The 17,685-nt window shown below is 38.9% G+C and overlaps 1 protein-coding gene across 2 annotated transcripts; it reads right to left on the bottom strand.

Moving 5' to 3' along the window:
• Positions 1-5,439: 5,439 nt before the first annotated feature.
• Positions 5,440-14,277, bottom strand: LOC117496451 (C-type lectin domain family 17, member A-like). 2 transcript variants are annotated; one of them, XM_034148127.1, is made up of 7 exons: positions 14,170-14,277; positions 13,510-13,584; positions 13,239-13,310; positions 12,722-12,850; positions 12,470-12,633; positions 12,231-12,334; positions 5,440-5,598 (listed from the first exon to the last, which is right to left on the bottom strand). In XM_034148127.1, exons 1-7 carry the CDS (start codon positions 14,195-14,197, stop codon positions 5,529-5,531), a joined length of 642 nt encoding a protein of 213 aa, XP_034004018.1. In that variant the 5' UTR covers positions 14,198-14,277; the 3' UTR covers positions 5,440-5,528. The 2 variants fall into 2 exon arrangements, with proteins under 2 accessions (XP_034004018.1, XP_034004017.1); XM_034148126.1 differs by lacking the exon at positions 5,440-5,598 and adding an exon at positions 11,243-12,154.
• Between the last annotated feature and the right edge of the window lie 3,408 nt (positions 14,278-17,685).

Here is a 17,685-nt window from a genome sequence, read left to right as displayed (position 1 = left end):
CTTCTGCTCTGTGGTTATGGAGGTAAGTTTTAATGTACGTCAGGGTCACTTTGCAACCTATCAAATCGTTTTGACCTTATTTGGCTAAAACTTACTGACAATGTCAACGAGCGATATGAAAGAAAACGACTAGGACAAATTATATGTTTGGGGGGGAGAAGGAGGGGCCCCAGGATGGAGACCTGTGGGACCCCAGTGACGAGTTGCTGAAGGTCAGAAACCATTGTAGTGACCAGAGAGGGGGGGGGGGGATATATTCAGTCTTTGATATTGTTACGTTATGAGAGTGCTCTGATACTTGTTTGATTCTGAAATCGTATACAAACAGAACTATATATATATATATATGTGTGTGTGTGTGTGTGTGTGTGTGTGTGTGTGTGTGTGTGTGTGTGTGTGTGTGTGTGTATGTGTGTGTGTGTGTGTGTGTGTGTGTGTGTGTGTGTGTGTGTGTGTGTGTGTGTGTGTGTGTGTGTGTGTGTGTGTGTGTGTGTGTGGTGTGTGTGTGTGTGTGTGTGTGTGTGTGTGTGTGTGTGTGTGTGTGTGTGTGTGTAAATTAGAGATGGGCGAGTCCTGATTCATCCGGATCATTAACCCGGATCCTAGAAATGAGCTGGTCGTGACGAGTCTCCCCTCTCCATTAACCCGAGTCCTTGAGTCCCACACTTGGTGTGACGTACAAATTAAAACTATAAATTGCGTCACTCGCTACTCTCTTTATAACATGTAAAATCACATTACAACGTACCCCAAGTCCATCTACCTACCCTTTAGCAAGTATACAGGATAGCTGCCAGAAGTGATCGTTTGGCTCAGGGGAGGAGACGCGGATCAGTGAAACTTCCTGCAGACTCGTGGGGACTCAGAGGAGCCGACGGCTCCAACAGCAGACTCGCAGATTCGCAGATTCGCAGATTCACAAATCCTGACTCGCTGCAACACACAGCGGATCAGACTCGTGCGGACTCGGAGCCGTAACCATATAGCAGCAGATCCAGAGATCCAGCAGACTCGTCGTCATGTACGAGTCCACAGCAGACTCGGATTCGCAAATCCTGACTCACTGTGTGTGCAACACACAGCGGATCAGACTCGTGCGGACTCGGAGCCGTATATAGCAGCAGATCCAGAGATCCAGCAGACTCGTCCTCATGCACGAGTCAACAGCAGACTCAGATTTGCCAAATCGCAAAATAACCCTTTTTTTTGTGATCAACATTTTTTATTAAAGCAAAATACACTGTGTAGCGGAGGTTAATATAACGTCAGTTTAATAGATAGATAGATAGATAGTACTTTATTGATCCCAAATTGGGAAATTGTTGTTGTTACAGCAGCATAAAAGGCATTTTACAATAAAACAAAACTACAAAATATACAAGAATAGAAATAAAAATAAAATATAAAATATACATGTCGAAATAGAAAATATACATGCAGATATTATATATATATATATATACAAATATATATATATATTCAAAATATATGGAATAATAATATGCTCGTGAAATGCATCAACTTTTCGGTTTCACCAATAGGATTTCTACGGTCTTGGTGATGCTGACTCAAATGACTCAAATGACTCGTATGATCCGGATCTCTTCAATGACTGACTCAGAAGACCCTGAGTCCGTAAAATGATCCGGATTTGCCATCTCTAGTGTAAATCCGCATCTGCCTGTTATTGTCTCATTATACCGCACTGTGAATGAATTACAAGTAAATATATAAGTCGTCATCAGAGCCGGCCCGACCCATTAAGCGACATAAGCGGCCGCTTAGGGCCCTGCAGCCACTAAGGGCCCCCTAGCAAAAAAAATAAATAATAATAATAATAATAATAATCTCAGTACACCGTCGCCGTGATAAGTATGTTTAATTAATTGTGTTAATATGCCTAGATTGCCTACTCTCAAAGTCATGTATTATATTATTGAGTCAATCATATAATACATTAACCGTGCTACACCTGAACCTCATCATGACACTAGAGAGGACGGCAGGATTTTAATTTCCCGTGTTCAGTGAATGCAACAGAGGAATGTTTAAAATAAACTGTCAGTCGGACTCAGAGTTTTTGAAGATGGACATATGAACATTTTTTCTTAAAAAAGAAGACAATTCTCAAGTGGTGGCTCACACAACAACCCCAGAGCCAGCACTTGAGCCAGGTGAACAAGGTATGTAAATGTCAGTAAACTTACAAGTTATGCGAACATGTAAGCAAAGCATAAATTAAACCTACGTTGACGTTACTTTGAATCGTGGGGGTAAGCTAAACCGTTAGCAAGTAGCTATAGCTAGCCAGATATATTAAATAAACACTTTGTCATACAATCTAAATGTTATGTTTTTTAGCGTTACCTGGGGCCTCATTTATAACGCCTTGCGTAGGATTGACGTGGGAAGATTGCTTACGTAGTACAAAGCAAAAAAATAGGTACAGAAATGTTCCGACATTTTCCGATTCACAAAACATTGCGTACCGGCGAGGGAAGTGCGTACGGCACTTCCTACGCCTGTTTCCCTTTATAAATCACAATCGACTCGTAACGCCCATATTTGCCTATAAATAGTCAAAGAAACGCCCATTCATTCATTCATTCTGACTGACTGCATGAAGAAGATCGCAGGGAATTACGATAGAACAGCTAAAAAAGACATCTCACACCGTGTCAGATTTTGGTTATTTTGGGGAGGTCGAGATAAATCATATTGTTTGGTGGATGCAGTTTGAACCAGAGTAGCAGCATGGAGGTCGGATCGTCACCAAAATAAATAAATAAGTGGTCCGAAAAAAGTTAATGACAAAACAAATACACATAACCTTCCTCAGGCAGTGTGTTTGTCCCGGGGACAGGAGACACCCCCTTGATGAGAAACTGTAAGAAATGATGGGGGAATCCCTCCGGAGTGGAGTCATGACGACTGGATCTGAATTATTTTGTTGTATTTGGTGGTTTGTGTTCCAGCTGTCGATCAGCAACTATATATCCATAATCCACCAGTTAAAGGAAATACAATGTGTTGTGTTATATTAGCTGTACAATTTACCACATATGGTGTTCCTAGTTTCCATACCTCCTGTGTTTTACGAGCGACTTATCAAGTCTTGGCAAACGGCATAAAACACGATTAAACGTGATAGTATATAAAACCATGCTCGTATCTACAACCTATAGAAATGCAAAACGGCGTCAGTTTAGACGTAATTCTGTCCTCCTGCTTACCGCATCATTTATGAGAAAACATTTCATAACATGAACACAACATATTCGAGGTGGTTTTAAATAACATTTCCGTATTTATTTATTTCTCCAAGTTATGTTTTTGTGTGCACTGAGGAGTCTCAAACAGGCGTTTGTTTAATCATTTTAAGATTGGCTTTAATCAATGTTTGAAAATGAATTCTTCATATTTGATAAATGAGAGGTAACATTTTATTTATGGTATTATTTCCACATATTTCTCTCCATTCTTCCTTCTGCCAACGGTGTCGCAGTTTCTCGTCTCTCCCGTTGTTGTGCTTAGTGCGTACGCATGGGTTAGAGTGTGCGTGGAGGACCGCACATTTTCCCGTCAAGCTAGTATTTTATAAATCGCAAACATTGCGTAGAAACTGGCGTACGCCATTTCTTGAGCGTATATCCCTTTATAAATGAGGCCCCTGGTGATTTCAAAGAAAGCTCTCTGGGAAATGTTGACTTACTGTTCGACATGAAGCTAGAAGCTACCTTACAGTAGACAGTTGATCCTGAGTCCTGTCAGTTAAAGTGTTTCATAGTTAGCTTAGCTAAGCATCAACCTAGCACTGAAATATATGGATGTTATGTGACAGTATTTCTGAGAAAAAGTCAGCTGAAATGGTGGCATAGTTGCCACTGCTTTACGTGTCGACAGCATGTTTGAACATATTTGCAGCAGTAAATGTGGCTGTTTGGCCACTGACGTTGCCATAACAACACCTGAATGTAAATGTGCAACCTCTTTTTGTGACTGATTTTTGCATGAAATTATAATTCTTCAGAATGATATTCCTATTGACAGCTAGTTTCTATGTGAACATTATGAGATGGAAAGGCAGAGAGAATAAAGGAAAAACAGTTATGAAATACTCTATGACAAAACAAGAATACAGTTTAAAAGGAGAGTGATTTGTAAAATATCCATAAAGAAAAATCTGTTTACAGTTCTGTTTCATATGGGTGTTGAGAGATGTATCCATAGATCTCTTAATGTTGCTCTCAAAGTGCACCAGATTGATGCTTTTAACTTCAATATTTAAAAAAAAATCTTCCCAGGGGAGCATGCCCCCGGACCCCCCTAGAGGAGGTTAAGACCCCCCTAGAGGAGGTTAGGAACCCCCTAGAGGAGGTTAGGTCCACGGTGTTTACATGCTTATTTATACAATATGTGTGCTTATGCTAACATCATAAGACAAAAGTTGGTTCCGTTTTGTGTGTAGTGAGAACGGGCTAGAGTGAGGGGGGCCCCCAAGCCAAAGCTCGCTTAGGGCCCCCAAAAGTCTAGGGCCGGCCCTGCGTGGAGGGATGTAGGAACTAGAGAGTACTTCAGTAAAAAGTACCCATAACTAGCAGCTGTTTTAAAGAGTACCTGACCTCCCTTTATATTAATAGAACAATAATGTCATTGTTAGCTAATGAATGTTTCCATGCTGAACAACGGCAACATGACAACGTTTTCATTGGTCCCTCTTCTTTAGAGAAGACCAGGAAATGATGGATACACGGATCGTGTTCAAATCAATAGGCACGCAATGACTCTAAATAATAATGATCACGCCACCAAACACACATTCAAACTAAAGGAACCAGCCTGTTTGGGAAATGTAAGAAGTAGAAAGTACAGGTATTAGTGTTCAACATGTGAGAAGTAGAAAGTACAGGTATTTGTGTTCAACATGTAAGAAGTAGAAAGTACAGGTATTTGTGTTCAACATGTAAGAAGTAGAAAGTACAGGTATTTGTGTTCAAAATGTAAGAAGTAGAAAGTACAGGTATTTGAGTTCAACATGTGAGAAGTAGAAAGTACAGGTATTTGTGTTTAACATGTAAGAAGTAGAAAGTACAGGTATTTGTGTTCAACATGTAAGAAGTAGAAAGTACAGGTATTTGTGTTCAAAATGTAAGAAGTAGAAAGTACAGGTATTTGTGTTCAACATGTAAGAAGTAGAAAGTACAGGTATTTGTGTTCAAAATGTAAGAAGTAGAAAGTACAGGTATTTGTGTTCAAAATGTAAGAAGTAGAAAGTACAGGTATTTGTGTTCAACATGTAAGAAGTAGAAAGTACAGGTATTTGTGTTCAAAATGTAAGAAGTAGAAAGTACAGGTATTTGTGTTCAAAATGTAAGAAGTCAAAGTAAAAAGTCGTCAGAAAAATAAGTAGTGGAGTAAAGAACTGATACCAGAAAAATGTACTTCAGTACGGTAACGAAGGCCATAAGAATATTAAACACCTGAACTTGAAACAACATCATAACATTAATCTAGCTGCTACTTAGGAATTATTTATCTGTGTTTATGCCCTTGTAAAACACTGCACAGCGACCGTCAACAGGAGGATCTATCCAGGAGCTCAGGAGAGAACATGATGTTTAGAGAAAGGCTGATAGATGTTATTATTCAAAGTGTTTAGTAATGAATCTCTTACCTATTAGTCAGATCACTTCCATCCACCCACTTCCATTTCCCATCTTCAACTCTCAGACCAATCCAGAATCCATTGAATCCAAAGCTGTACATATAGATTGCTTCCTGGAAAACAGAGTTGTCAGATATTTAAACATTAAACTGTAATAAACACATAATGACCTAAAGACCCAAAGTGTGTTCAAACCTACACAAAACACAATTACTTTCTAATTGCATCATATTAATAGACTTACCTTTTCAGCAGGATTATGTGCAACAGCCAAATCTGAATTCTTTCCTTTGCAGTCTTCTCGAGCTTCTTCCCAGGTTTTCCAACCAGGAGAAGGAAGGTTATTGAACTCATAGCAGCTGGGCTGAGAGAGTCCCCAGCCAAACTGACAAGCTTGACACTTTTCATCTGAAACAACAGAGTCCAAACCATCAACAACGCAGTAGGAAAATATTGTAATGATGACCTAATATATAGGATCTGAACATACCAGTATTTCCTAAGCAGTAGGAATCGATGCTCCACTGAGCTTGACTGACGTTGAGCTCATTCGAGGTTGTCTCCATGTTTTGTATTTGCTGTGTCAAGTTCTTCTTCTTGGTCTCCAGCTCCTGGTTTCGTGTTTTCAGCTCCTGGACTTCTGCAGACAGGTCTTTCACGTTGCTTTCTGAGACAGTAAAGGCTTGTGTCAGGTTACCCAACTGGTCCGTGAGATTCTCCCGTGTCTCCAGCTCCTGGATTCTTGATGTCAGGTTCAGGATCTCTGCAGTCTGCTTGGCGTTGTCTTCAGAAAGTTCAGAGGTCACTACAGAGACAGAGGAAGGTGTTGTAAGGCTTGTGTCTCTGAGTGATTAATGATCATAATAGACATTAAAGAACACGTTCATATGTTTTATCTTTCCTAAAACAATAGTCAGACGCACATATAAACATGTGAACGGAGCAGCATTGATGGTCTAAGATTGTTAAATCAAGTGTTTATCTTCTAAAGTAGAAGATAAACAAACTTGGATCTTATATTTAAAAATAAGGTTATTACTACTACTCATTCTTCTAAATCTTTTCTCTCTCTACTTCTCATACTCTCTACTCCTGTAATCTATTCTTTCTATCCTCTCTTTATCCAAAAACCTTTTCCCTCTCTGACCTCTCGAGGTTTTATTAGAGGGAAACAGGTTTGCAGAGTGGCTGAGGCAGGCCGGGGAGTGTTATGATTCGTATTCACAGCGTACCTCCTTACCTCTCACCAATTCCAACTAAGGCTCCAGTGGGGACCTTGTTCCCTGCGTGTGCCTCTCCACCTCTGTTTCTTACTCTCTTACTTGCTACCCTTTCCCCTCAACCTATCCTAAGGGAGTGCTTGTTCTTCCTTCTGCCTGTCTGTACCTGTGTACTCTCTTGTTCCGATTAACCCAGCCTCCCCCAAATGTTCTTGTTTTGTGTCTATATCGACGCCGGGATCCTGAGTCGAGGCTGATCCTCTTGCTGTGGTCCTGTGCCCTGGATCCTCTATCCTGAGTTCTGGATAAAGTCGTGGACTTCGAGTCGTGGCTGAACCTGTTTCTGCGGTCCTGCCTGACTCTCATCATGCTACTTCCCTGAAGGCTCCCACAGGGTTGTTGTTGACATCCTCGTGGATTCATCTTCTTATTATAGACACATGCATTTCCAAACATTCGGTCTACCTACCTATGCTGTAAAATGTATTTTCTCTTCGATTTACACACGGCATCTATTGCACGTCTGTCCGTCCTGGGAGAGGGATCCCTCCTCTGTTGCTCTCCCTGAGGTTTCTCCCATGTTCCCCTTTAAACTGTGGGTTTTTCTCTGGAAGTTTTTCCTTGTACGATGTGAGGGTCTAAGGACAGAGGGTCTAAGGACAGAGGGTCTAAGGACAGAGGGTGTCGTTTTCTCATACTGATATTCTGCACAAACTGTGCTGTTGTATTTGCTGTAAAGTGTCTTTACTGTAGGGTATTTTTATTATATGTACAGCACTTTGGCTCGACCAAAAATCGTTTAAAAATGTGCTATATAAATAAAACTTGATTTGATTTGATTTGAAAGTGAAACAAAAAACCTCTTCTGAAATACATCTTTGCACAGGGCCAGTGTTAACAGGAGGCAGGATTACACCTAACACCAACTGTTTCTATGTACATGTGGGCGTCTGACAGACCTGTCCTTTGAAAAAGTGAACCATAGGAACATGTCAGCCACAGCCGGCTAACTTCACTAGAGCAGCAACAAGTTAGCAACGAGCTAACTGCATTTGGAGAGATAACAGGCGGAGCGACTGATCTCTGTATTGTAGACAACTTACAACAGCTCTGACGATTCAAACCACTGCCTTTTGTAAGGTTTCAAAGGTTTTAAAGTCATATACACAGATAAAGACTGAGGTCACAGGTTGGTTAAAACATGTAATATAAACATGTACAAGACTTAAAATAAATTCAAAAAACACTAAAAGTGCAAGCTCAGGAGTTTAGCTTTATCCTAACACCTAAAACCATTTAACAGGCTAAGCTAATGCTTTCAATACATTATAAACACACCACAAAAATAGCTAAACCATTTCAACCTTTGTCACTATCTCACTGTTTTACCTTTATGTTTTTTTAAACATGTTAACAGTATTAAATAGTGAAATGTATTGATCAGGCACCTGGAGGGGATGCCTTTGTATCCACGGTGCCTTCTGGTGCAGCTTCTTTTCTGGTGTCCTCTGAAAAATATAAACGTAATGTGTCACAATCAGAATCAGAAACAGGTTTATTACCAGGTAGGTTAACACATACGAGGCATTTGGCTTGATGTCGTGGTACATAAATAAAAATAAAACACAGGTAGAAAAATATTTTAAGAAAAATATAATAACATTTAAAAATATTCAAAAATGTACTAAAATATAGCAGTATTTAAACAGAATATGGTTGAAATCGCAGAAATAGATTTGGAACAAAATATGTGAACTAATGAAAAAAAATAAAACATTGATGTGCATTTAACTCCCAATATGATCAAACTTCAAAACCATTGGACAAAAGATGGATTTTATAATCAGCAAACACACTGCTATTGGTGGAAAATACAGTGAAGAAGAGAAACCTCTGGCCTGAGTTAAGTTACTAAACAACATGAATTAACAGTTATTATAAAACAAAAAGAGCTGATTTAATATTCAAATGTTTAATCTTCATCACTTTTTAATTTTTAAATAACATGACTGTTAAATAAATCTCATGTTTGCTTGTGTTCACAGCTCACCTGGACGCGTTGCCTTTTTATCCGCAGGGCCTTCTGGTGCATTCACATAGTCAGCTTCTTCTGTGATTTCCTCTGGAAGATAAACACATACTGTTTCATCAGATATGCAGCTTCACTCCCATTATGTTCAGCACGCATGAGGAACCATTTCACTAAATGATGGAGTTTATAATCAAACTCAACGATGTAAAATGAGTTGCAGTTACGCAACGAACAGAGCAGGAAATCTGAACTAAAAACACACGGAGAAGTGTATCATGCTGACTTTTTAAAACAAGAGTAAAGACCAAAGGGAAAAACTCAAATCTTCTGTGTGAAGTTTTAATGTACGTCAGAGTCAGACATGTTGCAACCTTATTTGGCTTGATTCAAACTTACTGACAACGTGAACGAGCGATATGAAAGAAAACGACTAGGACAAAAGATATGTATGGAGAAATAAAGGAGGGGACCCAGGATGGAGCCCTGTGGGACCCCAGTGATGAGTTGATGAAGGTCAGAAACAAACCCTCTTCAAGTCACTCAAATACTGATAAAACTGGTTTGGGAACTTCCTGTGAAAGCATGCACCCAAAGTAATTGAATCCAACCATCTGATTGATTGATTGATTGAAAAGTTTATTAACAGCTTGTATATTGGGTACAGTACAGTACAGCTCAAAACATACAATTGTTAAGGGGATGCAGACCAGAGAAAGACTTTCGTCTTGTTTACATCAGGGTCCCCCATTTCCAATTCATCATATCATTTAAGACATATAAGACATATTTGACATACAGATGGCTTATTTACAATTTACATACAGGTGGTTTTTTACATACAGATGGCTTATTTACAATTTTCATTTTAGATTTCGTTCTAATACATCCTAACCGGACATTTAAGACATACCAAGTCTACAGATATACAGTTAGTAACAGAGTCTAAAATGCGAGTATATATATAGATGGGGGGGGAAGCTGTCCATTGTACGACAGGGTGAGATTTGTACCATTACCGGGGCCAGTTTTGCAATGCTCTCCCCCGAAGGTGCTCTTTAAGAGAGGTTTTGAAGGTAAGTATAGTTTTACTTTCCTTTACAGTTGTGGGAAGAGCGTTCCACCTTGATGTGGCATAATTGCGAAACGTGTATTCCCCCTTTTTTGTGCCAAATCTGGGTTTTACATGATTTGTGGAGCTCCCTCTGGTGTTATGATCATGGTATTCCTTGACCTTTGGGAAGAATTTTGACATGTACATGGGTACCATAGAGGTGTAGTGGATCTTGTAGACCAGGCCCATTGCAAGTAGCTGTACTCTGTCCTCTACTCTAAGCCATCCTAGGTTGACAAACAAGAAACTCTTGTATTTTAATACACATACTTGGGTCCTTCAATAAGTCACGATGTAATCAGTAACATGATTTTGGTGTGTGTGTCTTGCTTTGGGACAAAAAGTGTGTTCGAAAGCTGTTACCGTTCATGGTGTTCGCGGGTACATTTTGACCCATGATTTATCTCCAAAACCCTACAAAATAATGACTATCATCCAATATTGTTTTTACGACATGATAACTAACTTATTATGCATTCATAACCGTACAATCCCAAAACACATTACACCACATATTTAAGAACAAAATGGGATTCAATTCACTCATTATATTCCCTATAGTGAAGAAGGGTAATTATGTTATCTGACTATGATAGACTAATACTAGAATACAATTTTAAAAAATAAGTGTTTAGAACTTCATATTATTAACTATACTGTAGTAACCTCTGTGGTGTTACGGGTCAAAATCAACCCATATAGATTCATGCTAGAAAAAGTTACAAAAAACAAGCTTCTGTTAGAAAATGTTGTTCATGCCACGCCCCCCAACAGACTTGGCTAAATCAGTTTGTTAGAGTTCATATAGCTGTTGTGGAGGATATCATGAAGCCTTGTTCTGATAAAAACTAGAGGGTAGTTATTATATAATGTTAACTTGAAAAGGGTCACAGGAGACCTGAACACAACATAAGGGTTAGAGGAACTGAGCAGCATTGATGGACACTGATGCATTGATGAGTTTAAACACTATTATCACATCTTATCATCATACATACATCTTACTGAGTGTTTGCTCTTTTTTTGGCCAATTCACCTCCACTTCCTGTCCCTCTCTGAAACTCTGCTGGTGCTGATGTTGACAGAGTGACTGAATATTGAGGCTTGATCTCCTTCTATCTTATTTTCATCAAAATGGTCGCACCATGAATAAGATTGTTTCTCCAGACTTGATTAAAGCACTGATGTTTTCAAGAGAAAGACAAAAACAACAATGTGTGGCAGCACATTTATTCACTGGTGACAACAGAGTAAAACAAGACATTGCTCATAGATAGAAATACAGATAGATACAAATCATCCATAAAGTGTGCGTCATCAGAATAGTATCAGGGACAGTTTCATCCCACTGGCCATTAGACTATTAAACACCTGAGCTTGCACTATTTCTATTTGTATTGTTGTTTGTTATATGTATTTCTTACGTCTTGTTAATTGCACTGTTAAGGAACCTGCGATCACATTTTTTATACATTACATAATTACACCGTAGTTTCTAAATGTCATGACAATAAACCTTTGAATCTTGAATCTTGAAAATAGTTATTAAACAGACTCTGGAACATTGTATTGAGAACAAGTGATGCAGCGCCCTCTGTTGGCCGGTAGAAGCAATCAAATAAAATGGTCCATAATCTTTGCAATAATCTGCAGAGTTTAAGCATTGCATCTCTAACACAATAGAATAACATTATTCACACAAAACAGAATAACTATTTTAACCATCCATATCTGATAAAAACACCATAAAAATGTTAAAGAAAGAAATATTTGCATTAATTTAGCAAGCTCCATAGAAATTAAGTCAAACTAAAAGTACATTGATTTTAAAATAATCCACATGAGTTAACTTTTGTGTTTTATTGTTTGTATCGAGTTTGTGAAACGTTTCTGGAATTACTGTTTTTTATACTTTTTTTGTTTTATTTTTTGTAGTAATGAAGTAATTCATCTTTTTTTCAAAGAGTTTCCAGAAACCTTCTTAGTATGACTGATTTGTTTAAACAGACAGAGCCTTCTTCTGGCAGATCCATGGGCCTTTATAATCACAGCTCCATGATAACCATGTGTCTCTGCCGTTGTAAAACATTGCACAGTGACCTTCAACAGGAGCTGGTATCCAGGAGCTGAGGAGAGAACATGATGTTTAGATGAAGACTGATAGATGTTATTATTCAAAGTGTTTAGTAACGTGTCTCTTACCTATCAGTCAGATCACTTCCATCCACCCACTTCCATTTCCCATCTTCAACTCTCAGACCAATCCAGTATACATTAGTTCCAAAGCTGTTAGCATTGATGGCTTCCTGGAAAACAGAGAGAGTTGTCAGATATTTAAACATTAAACTGTAATAAACACATAATGACCTAAAGACCCAAAGTGTGTTCAAACCTACACAAAACACAATTACTTTCTAATTGCATCATATTAATAGACTTACCTTTTCAGCAGGATCATGTACAACAGCCAAATCTGAAATCTTTCCTTTGCAGTCTTCTCGAGCTTCTTCCCAGGTTTTCCCTGTTTTCTGTTTTGGGTTATTGAACGCATAGCAGCTGGGCTGAGAGAGCCACCAGCCCTTCTGACAAGGTAGACACTTTTTATCTGAAACAACAGAGTCCCAACAATCAACATCATGACTGCAGTATGAAAACATTGTAATTATGACCTAATATATAGGATCTGAACATACCGGTGTTTCCTAAGCAGTAGGAATCGATGCTCCACTGAGCTCGACTGGCGTTGTGCTCTTTCCAGTTTGTCTCCAGCTCCTGGATTCGTGAGTACAGCTCGGCATTGTTTCCTGAAAGTTCAGAGGTCACTACAGACACAGACAGAGGAAGGTGTTGGGCTGTAAGGCTTGTGTCTCTGAGTGTTTGAATGTTCTTGATAAACATGGAAGACTGGGTTCACATGTTTGCTTCACATAGCAAAGAGCTAAATGCATTTGGAAAGCGACTGGTCTCCTCTGTATTGTAGACATCTTACAACAGCTCTGACATTTCAAACCACTGCCTTTTGCAAAATATGGAGAACAGGAAGACACCTTCACACACACTTCGCCCTTAACACATATTTCAGCTTCCTATTGCAGAATCTTTGCAGCAAAAGAGAGAGGAGATGTTGTTGGGTCAACAGACAGAGTTACAGAGCTTCAGGTCACATCTAATACAAACTGTTGAACTGACTTTCACACAGAAGATACTCACAGTAGATACGGAGACCCATGATGGCTAACAGTATGAGCCAACACACTGCTATCAGAAGAAAAAACCTCTGGCCTGAAAAATAATAATTCAGTTAAAAAAGCTAAACAACATGACAGTCACAGATGCTTAGGATACATTTAGAACAAAAAGACACGATTAAATATTCACACTTTCAACTTTCTGCACTCCCATTTTTGAACACTATATGATTGCTACATAAATCCCATTTCTGACAATATTAAATGTGGATTGTTTTGTGTTCATAATGCACCTGGACGGGTTCTCTTTTTATCCACAGCGCCTCTTGAGGCATTAACATAGTCATCTTCTTGTTCTTCAATTTCCTCTGAAAGATAAACACATTATTTATATGTTAATGCAGTTTTACTCCCAGTGTGTTGAGCATCCATGAGGAACCATTGCACTGAAAGGTGGATTTTATCATTTGTAAAGTTGTAATGTATAATAAACGTTCTGGTCACGCTGACAAAGCATGACGTTCATCTCCAGTCACAGATATTAATCTAAAGCAGAACTAAAAAACACACAGAGAATTGTTCGGTTCTCACCCTGACTTTTTCTTTAAAATCACAAACAAATATCTTTCTGCTGAAACTAAAAACCATTAGACAAACTCAAATCTGACTTTTTTAAATAATCAAATTGATTTTGTCAGAAGAAGATGTTGATACATCGCCAGTTTCTTACTCAATTTATTCTGAGAGAAACAAATGCATTGAATTTATAATTCTGTGTTCATCAGTTTGAAAATCACATTTGAAATAAATGTTGTTTTTAAACACTTTGCTGCTCAGATCTGACCAAGAATCAGAAACACTATAAATAGGAAAACATGGAGACAATGTCTCTGTAAAAGAAGAAAGCAATGTTTTACACTCACACACATTACAATTAGAATATATTGAATTACCCATTTCCTGCTGAGTTCTTCTGTTCATCGTGGACAAGAGTCTGAAGTCCTGCTGCAGACCTGAGGCTGTTAGAGAGCGTCTGCTCTGAGGTGACGCTCTTTAGTCGACTTCTGCTCTGATGTTATGGTGTGAAGTTTTAATGTACGTCAGGGTCACTTTGCAACCTATCAAATAGTTTTGACCTTATTTGGCTAAAACTTACTGACAACGTCAACGAGCGATATGAAAGAAAACGACTAGGACAAATTATATGTATGGGGGGGAAGGAGGGGCCCCAGGATGGAGACCTGTGGGACCCCAGTGATGAGTGGCTGAAGGTCAGAAACCATTGTAGTGACCAGAGAGGGGGGGGGGATATATTCAGTCTTTGATATTGTTACGTTGTGAGAGTGCTCTGATACTTGTTTGATTTTCAAATCATATATATATATATATATATATATATATATATACAAACAGAATATATATATATATATATGTATATATATATATATATATATACATATATGTGTGTGTGTGTGTGTCTGCATCTGTAGCCTGTTATTGTCTCATCATACCGCACTGTGAATGAATTAAAAGTAAATATACAAGTCGTCATGAACACATCTGTCCATCAGACAGAGGGCTGCTGTGCCTCCTGTCATCATTAATGGACGTCTCTTTAAAATGACCGCTCAGAGGAGAGGAGTTCTCATTTCTCTAACCGCCTGCTGCTTCCCCTCCTCTCTCCTCGGTTCCCCTCCTCGACTCCTCTCTCCTCAGTTCCCCTCCTCTCTCCTCGGTTCAGCTCCTCTCTCCTCGGTTCCCCTCCTCGACTCCTCTCTTCTCGGTTCCCCTCCTCTCTCCTCGGTTCCCCTCCTCGACTCCTCTCTCCTCGGTTCCCCTCCTCGACTCCTCTCTCCTCAGTTCCCCTCCTCTCTCCTCGGTTCAGCTCCTCTCTCCTCGGTTCCCCTCCTCGACTCCTCTCTTCTCGGTTCCCCTCCTCTCTCCTCGGTTCCCCTCCTCAGCTCCTCTCTCCTCGGTTCCCCTCCTCTCTCCTCGGTTCCCCTCCTCGACTCCTCTCTCCTCGGTTCCCCTCCTCGGCTCCACTCTTCTCGGCTCCCCTCCTCGACTCCTCGACTCCTCTCTCCTCGGTTCCCCTCCTCGAGTCCTCCGCTCGCATCTTCTGTGGGCGGGACTAAGACACGAGGATAGGAGTCGAGGATAGGAGTCGAGGATAGGAGTCGAGGAGGGGAAATTAGAAATGAGAAAGGTCTAATGACTGAATATTGAGGCCTGATCCCCTTCTATATTATTGTCATCAACATGGTTGCACCATGAATAAGATTGTTTCTCCAGACTTGATTAAAGCACTGACTTTTTCAAGACAAAGACAAAACAACAATGTGTGGCAGCACAGAGTTTACAGAGTAAAACATGACATTGCTTACAGATAAAAATACAGATAGATTAAATGATCCGTCATCTGGGCAAATAAACAAAGTCAGAATACCTGATGAAACAGACTCTGGAACATTGTATTGAGAACAAGTGATGCAGCGCCCTCTGTTGGCCGTTAGAAGCAATAAATCAGCCGAGTCCTTGCACTAATCTGCAGAGTTTATGCATTGCATCTCTAATACAAACAAGTTTAACCATCCAGACTGATAAAAACAACATAAATATATTTAAAGGTAGGGTAGGTAAGAATGGGGAAACCAGCTCGAGTGCGCTAGAATTTGAAAGTACACAACCGAAAAGAATCTGCCCCTTCCTTCAGACTTCCTTACAGAGCCCCTCCTCCAACACACACCAACGCGCACATGACCAATGAGGGCACGAGATAAGTTTGTGCACAGATGGAAGGCTGACAGGCAGGTAGGCCATCCAGTTACTTTAGCCGGCTAAAATGATTGGTTGTGCTTTTTACAGTACTACGGCTAGGTGACATTGTTTAATGTATTTATTGTCAAAGCATTTAATATATTCATTGCTATCGGGATGTTAAGAGCATTCCATGGAATATAACAAAAAGTGTATCTGAAGTGAATTATATACCCCACCTTTAAGGAAATAAAAAATTGCATTTATTTTGCAAGCCCTATAGAAATTCAAAAGTCAAACTAAAGCTATATTGATTTTTAAATAATCCACATTATATATGAGTTAACTTTCGTGTATTATTGTGTGTATCGAGTTTATGCAAAGTTTTAAGTTTTTCCTTTTTTCGTTTCACAAGGTAACATCTCTTTAAATGTTTGGAATTTGTATTTATTTTTATTTTTGTATTTAAGTATGATAATCCATAGTTTTACATTTATAGGCCTGTAAATGTATTTCATTTATAGGCCTGTAAACGTATTTCATTTATAGGCCTGTAAACGTATTTCATTTATAGGCCTGTAAACGTATTTCATTTTCTTAATTCAAAGAGTTAGCAGTAACCTTCTTAGTATGACTGTAGTGTTCAAACAGAGAGAGATAAAGCCTTCTGCTGGCAGGTCCATTGTTGTGGTTTATCACAGCTCGCTGATGACCATGTGTCTCTGCTATATATCATTCCATTCACTTGCACTATTTCACTTTTTTTTACTATTTTTTCCTTTTGTATTTACTGTTTACTTGCACTGTTTATCTGTGTTATTGTGTTGCTCTGTTGGAGGAGCCTGTGACCTAAGATTTTCATCATCATAACTACACCGTAGCTATGCACGTATGACAAATAAACGCCTTGAACCTTGAAGTATTTATACTCCACTACTTCCCACATCTGCAGCAAACAGACACTGAATGTGTTCATGCAGCGGATGACATGCTGAGCAACAACACTGCAATCCAGAGACTGCAAAACACTGGAGGGATGTTTGAGAAGAAGAACAAATCGGCTACTGGTTTAATTTATGAATCTGATGATGATTTTGAGAAAAGGGGCTGAAGGAGACACAACAGCAAAAACTGCAAAAAATAATTGCTTGACTTTTACTTGTTTTAAAGTATTTTTTTGTGTGTTAATGTTATTATTATTATTCTACATATACTGTGTATGAAACAGTAGTAAGTGAGGCAGGTGAAGGACAGGTGACAGTTGGCTTTGGGCCACGTGGAGACAAAAGTCAGTCATGTGACCGCATTACGTCAAGTTACTACAGAACGTCAAACATACCGGAAACTGTTGAAATGTGTTCAAAATAAAAGGTAAACAGAATGTTAGGAGTCAATTAATGTCAATGATTCAAGGTTTAAAGTTAAAATTATGCAATACTGTGTAAAAAGAGACAAATTAGTCAAATTACATACAACTTTAAATTAAGTTTGACTCATCCTATTTCGAGTATTTAGTAAAACATTAATATTTTTCACATGCATACTATGACTTTAAAAATACAACAGGGACGTGGTACCTTAACATTTTATGATTAATAATAATAATAATAATAATAATAATAATAATAATAATAATAATAATAATAATAATATCGTTTTACACGGTCGTGCTTTTATATGGTAAAGCAACCGGAAGCTATGTCTCCCTGAGT

The sequence above is a fragment of the Trematomus bernacchii genome, unplaced genomic scaffold (genome assembly GCF_902827165.1).
Source record: "Trematomus bernacchii unplaced genomic scaffold, fTreBer1.1, whole genome shotgun sequence".
NCBI classification, from domain to species: domain Eukaryota; kingdom Metazoa; phylum Chordata; class Actinopteri; order Perciformes; family Nototheniidae; genus Trematomus; species Trematomus bernacchii.
Note: the sequence above shows the minus strand (reverse complement) of the source record. Positions and strands in the feature narration are given on the sequence as shown.

Bases quoted from the DNA above. Each gene is read 5' to 3' on its own strand.
- LOC117496451 (XM_034148126.1), bottom strand. From the start codon at position 14,197: ATGAACAGAAGAACTCAGCAGGAAATGG. The intron at 12,851-13,238 runs GTGAGTATCTTC...CTGTGTCTGTAG, and splicing joins CATGGGTCTCCGTATCTACT to TGACCTCTGAACTTTCAGGA. The intron at 12,155-12,230 runs GTAAGAGACACG...TTCTCTCCTCAG, and splicing joins GGAAGTGATCTGACTGATAG to CTCCTGGATACCAGCTCCTG.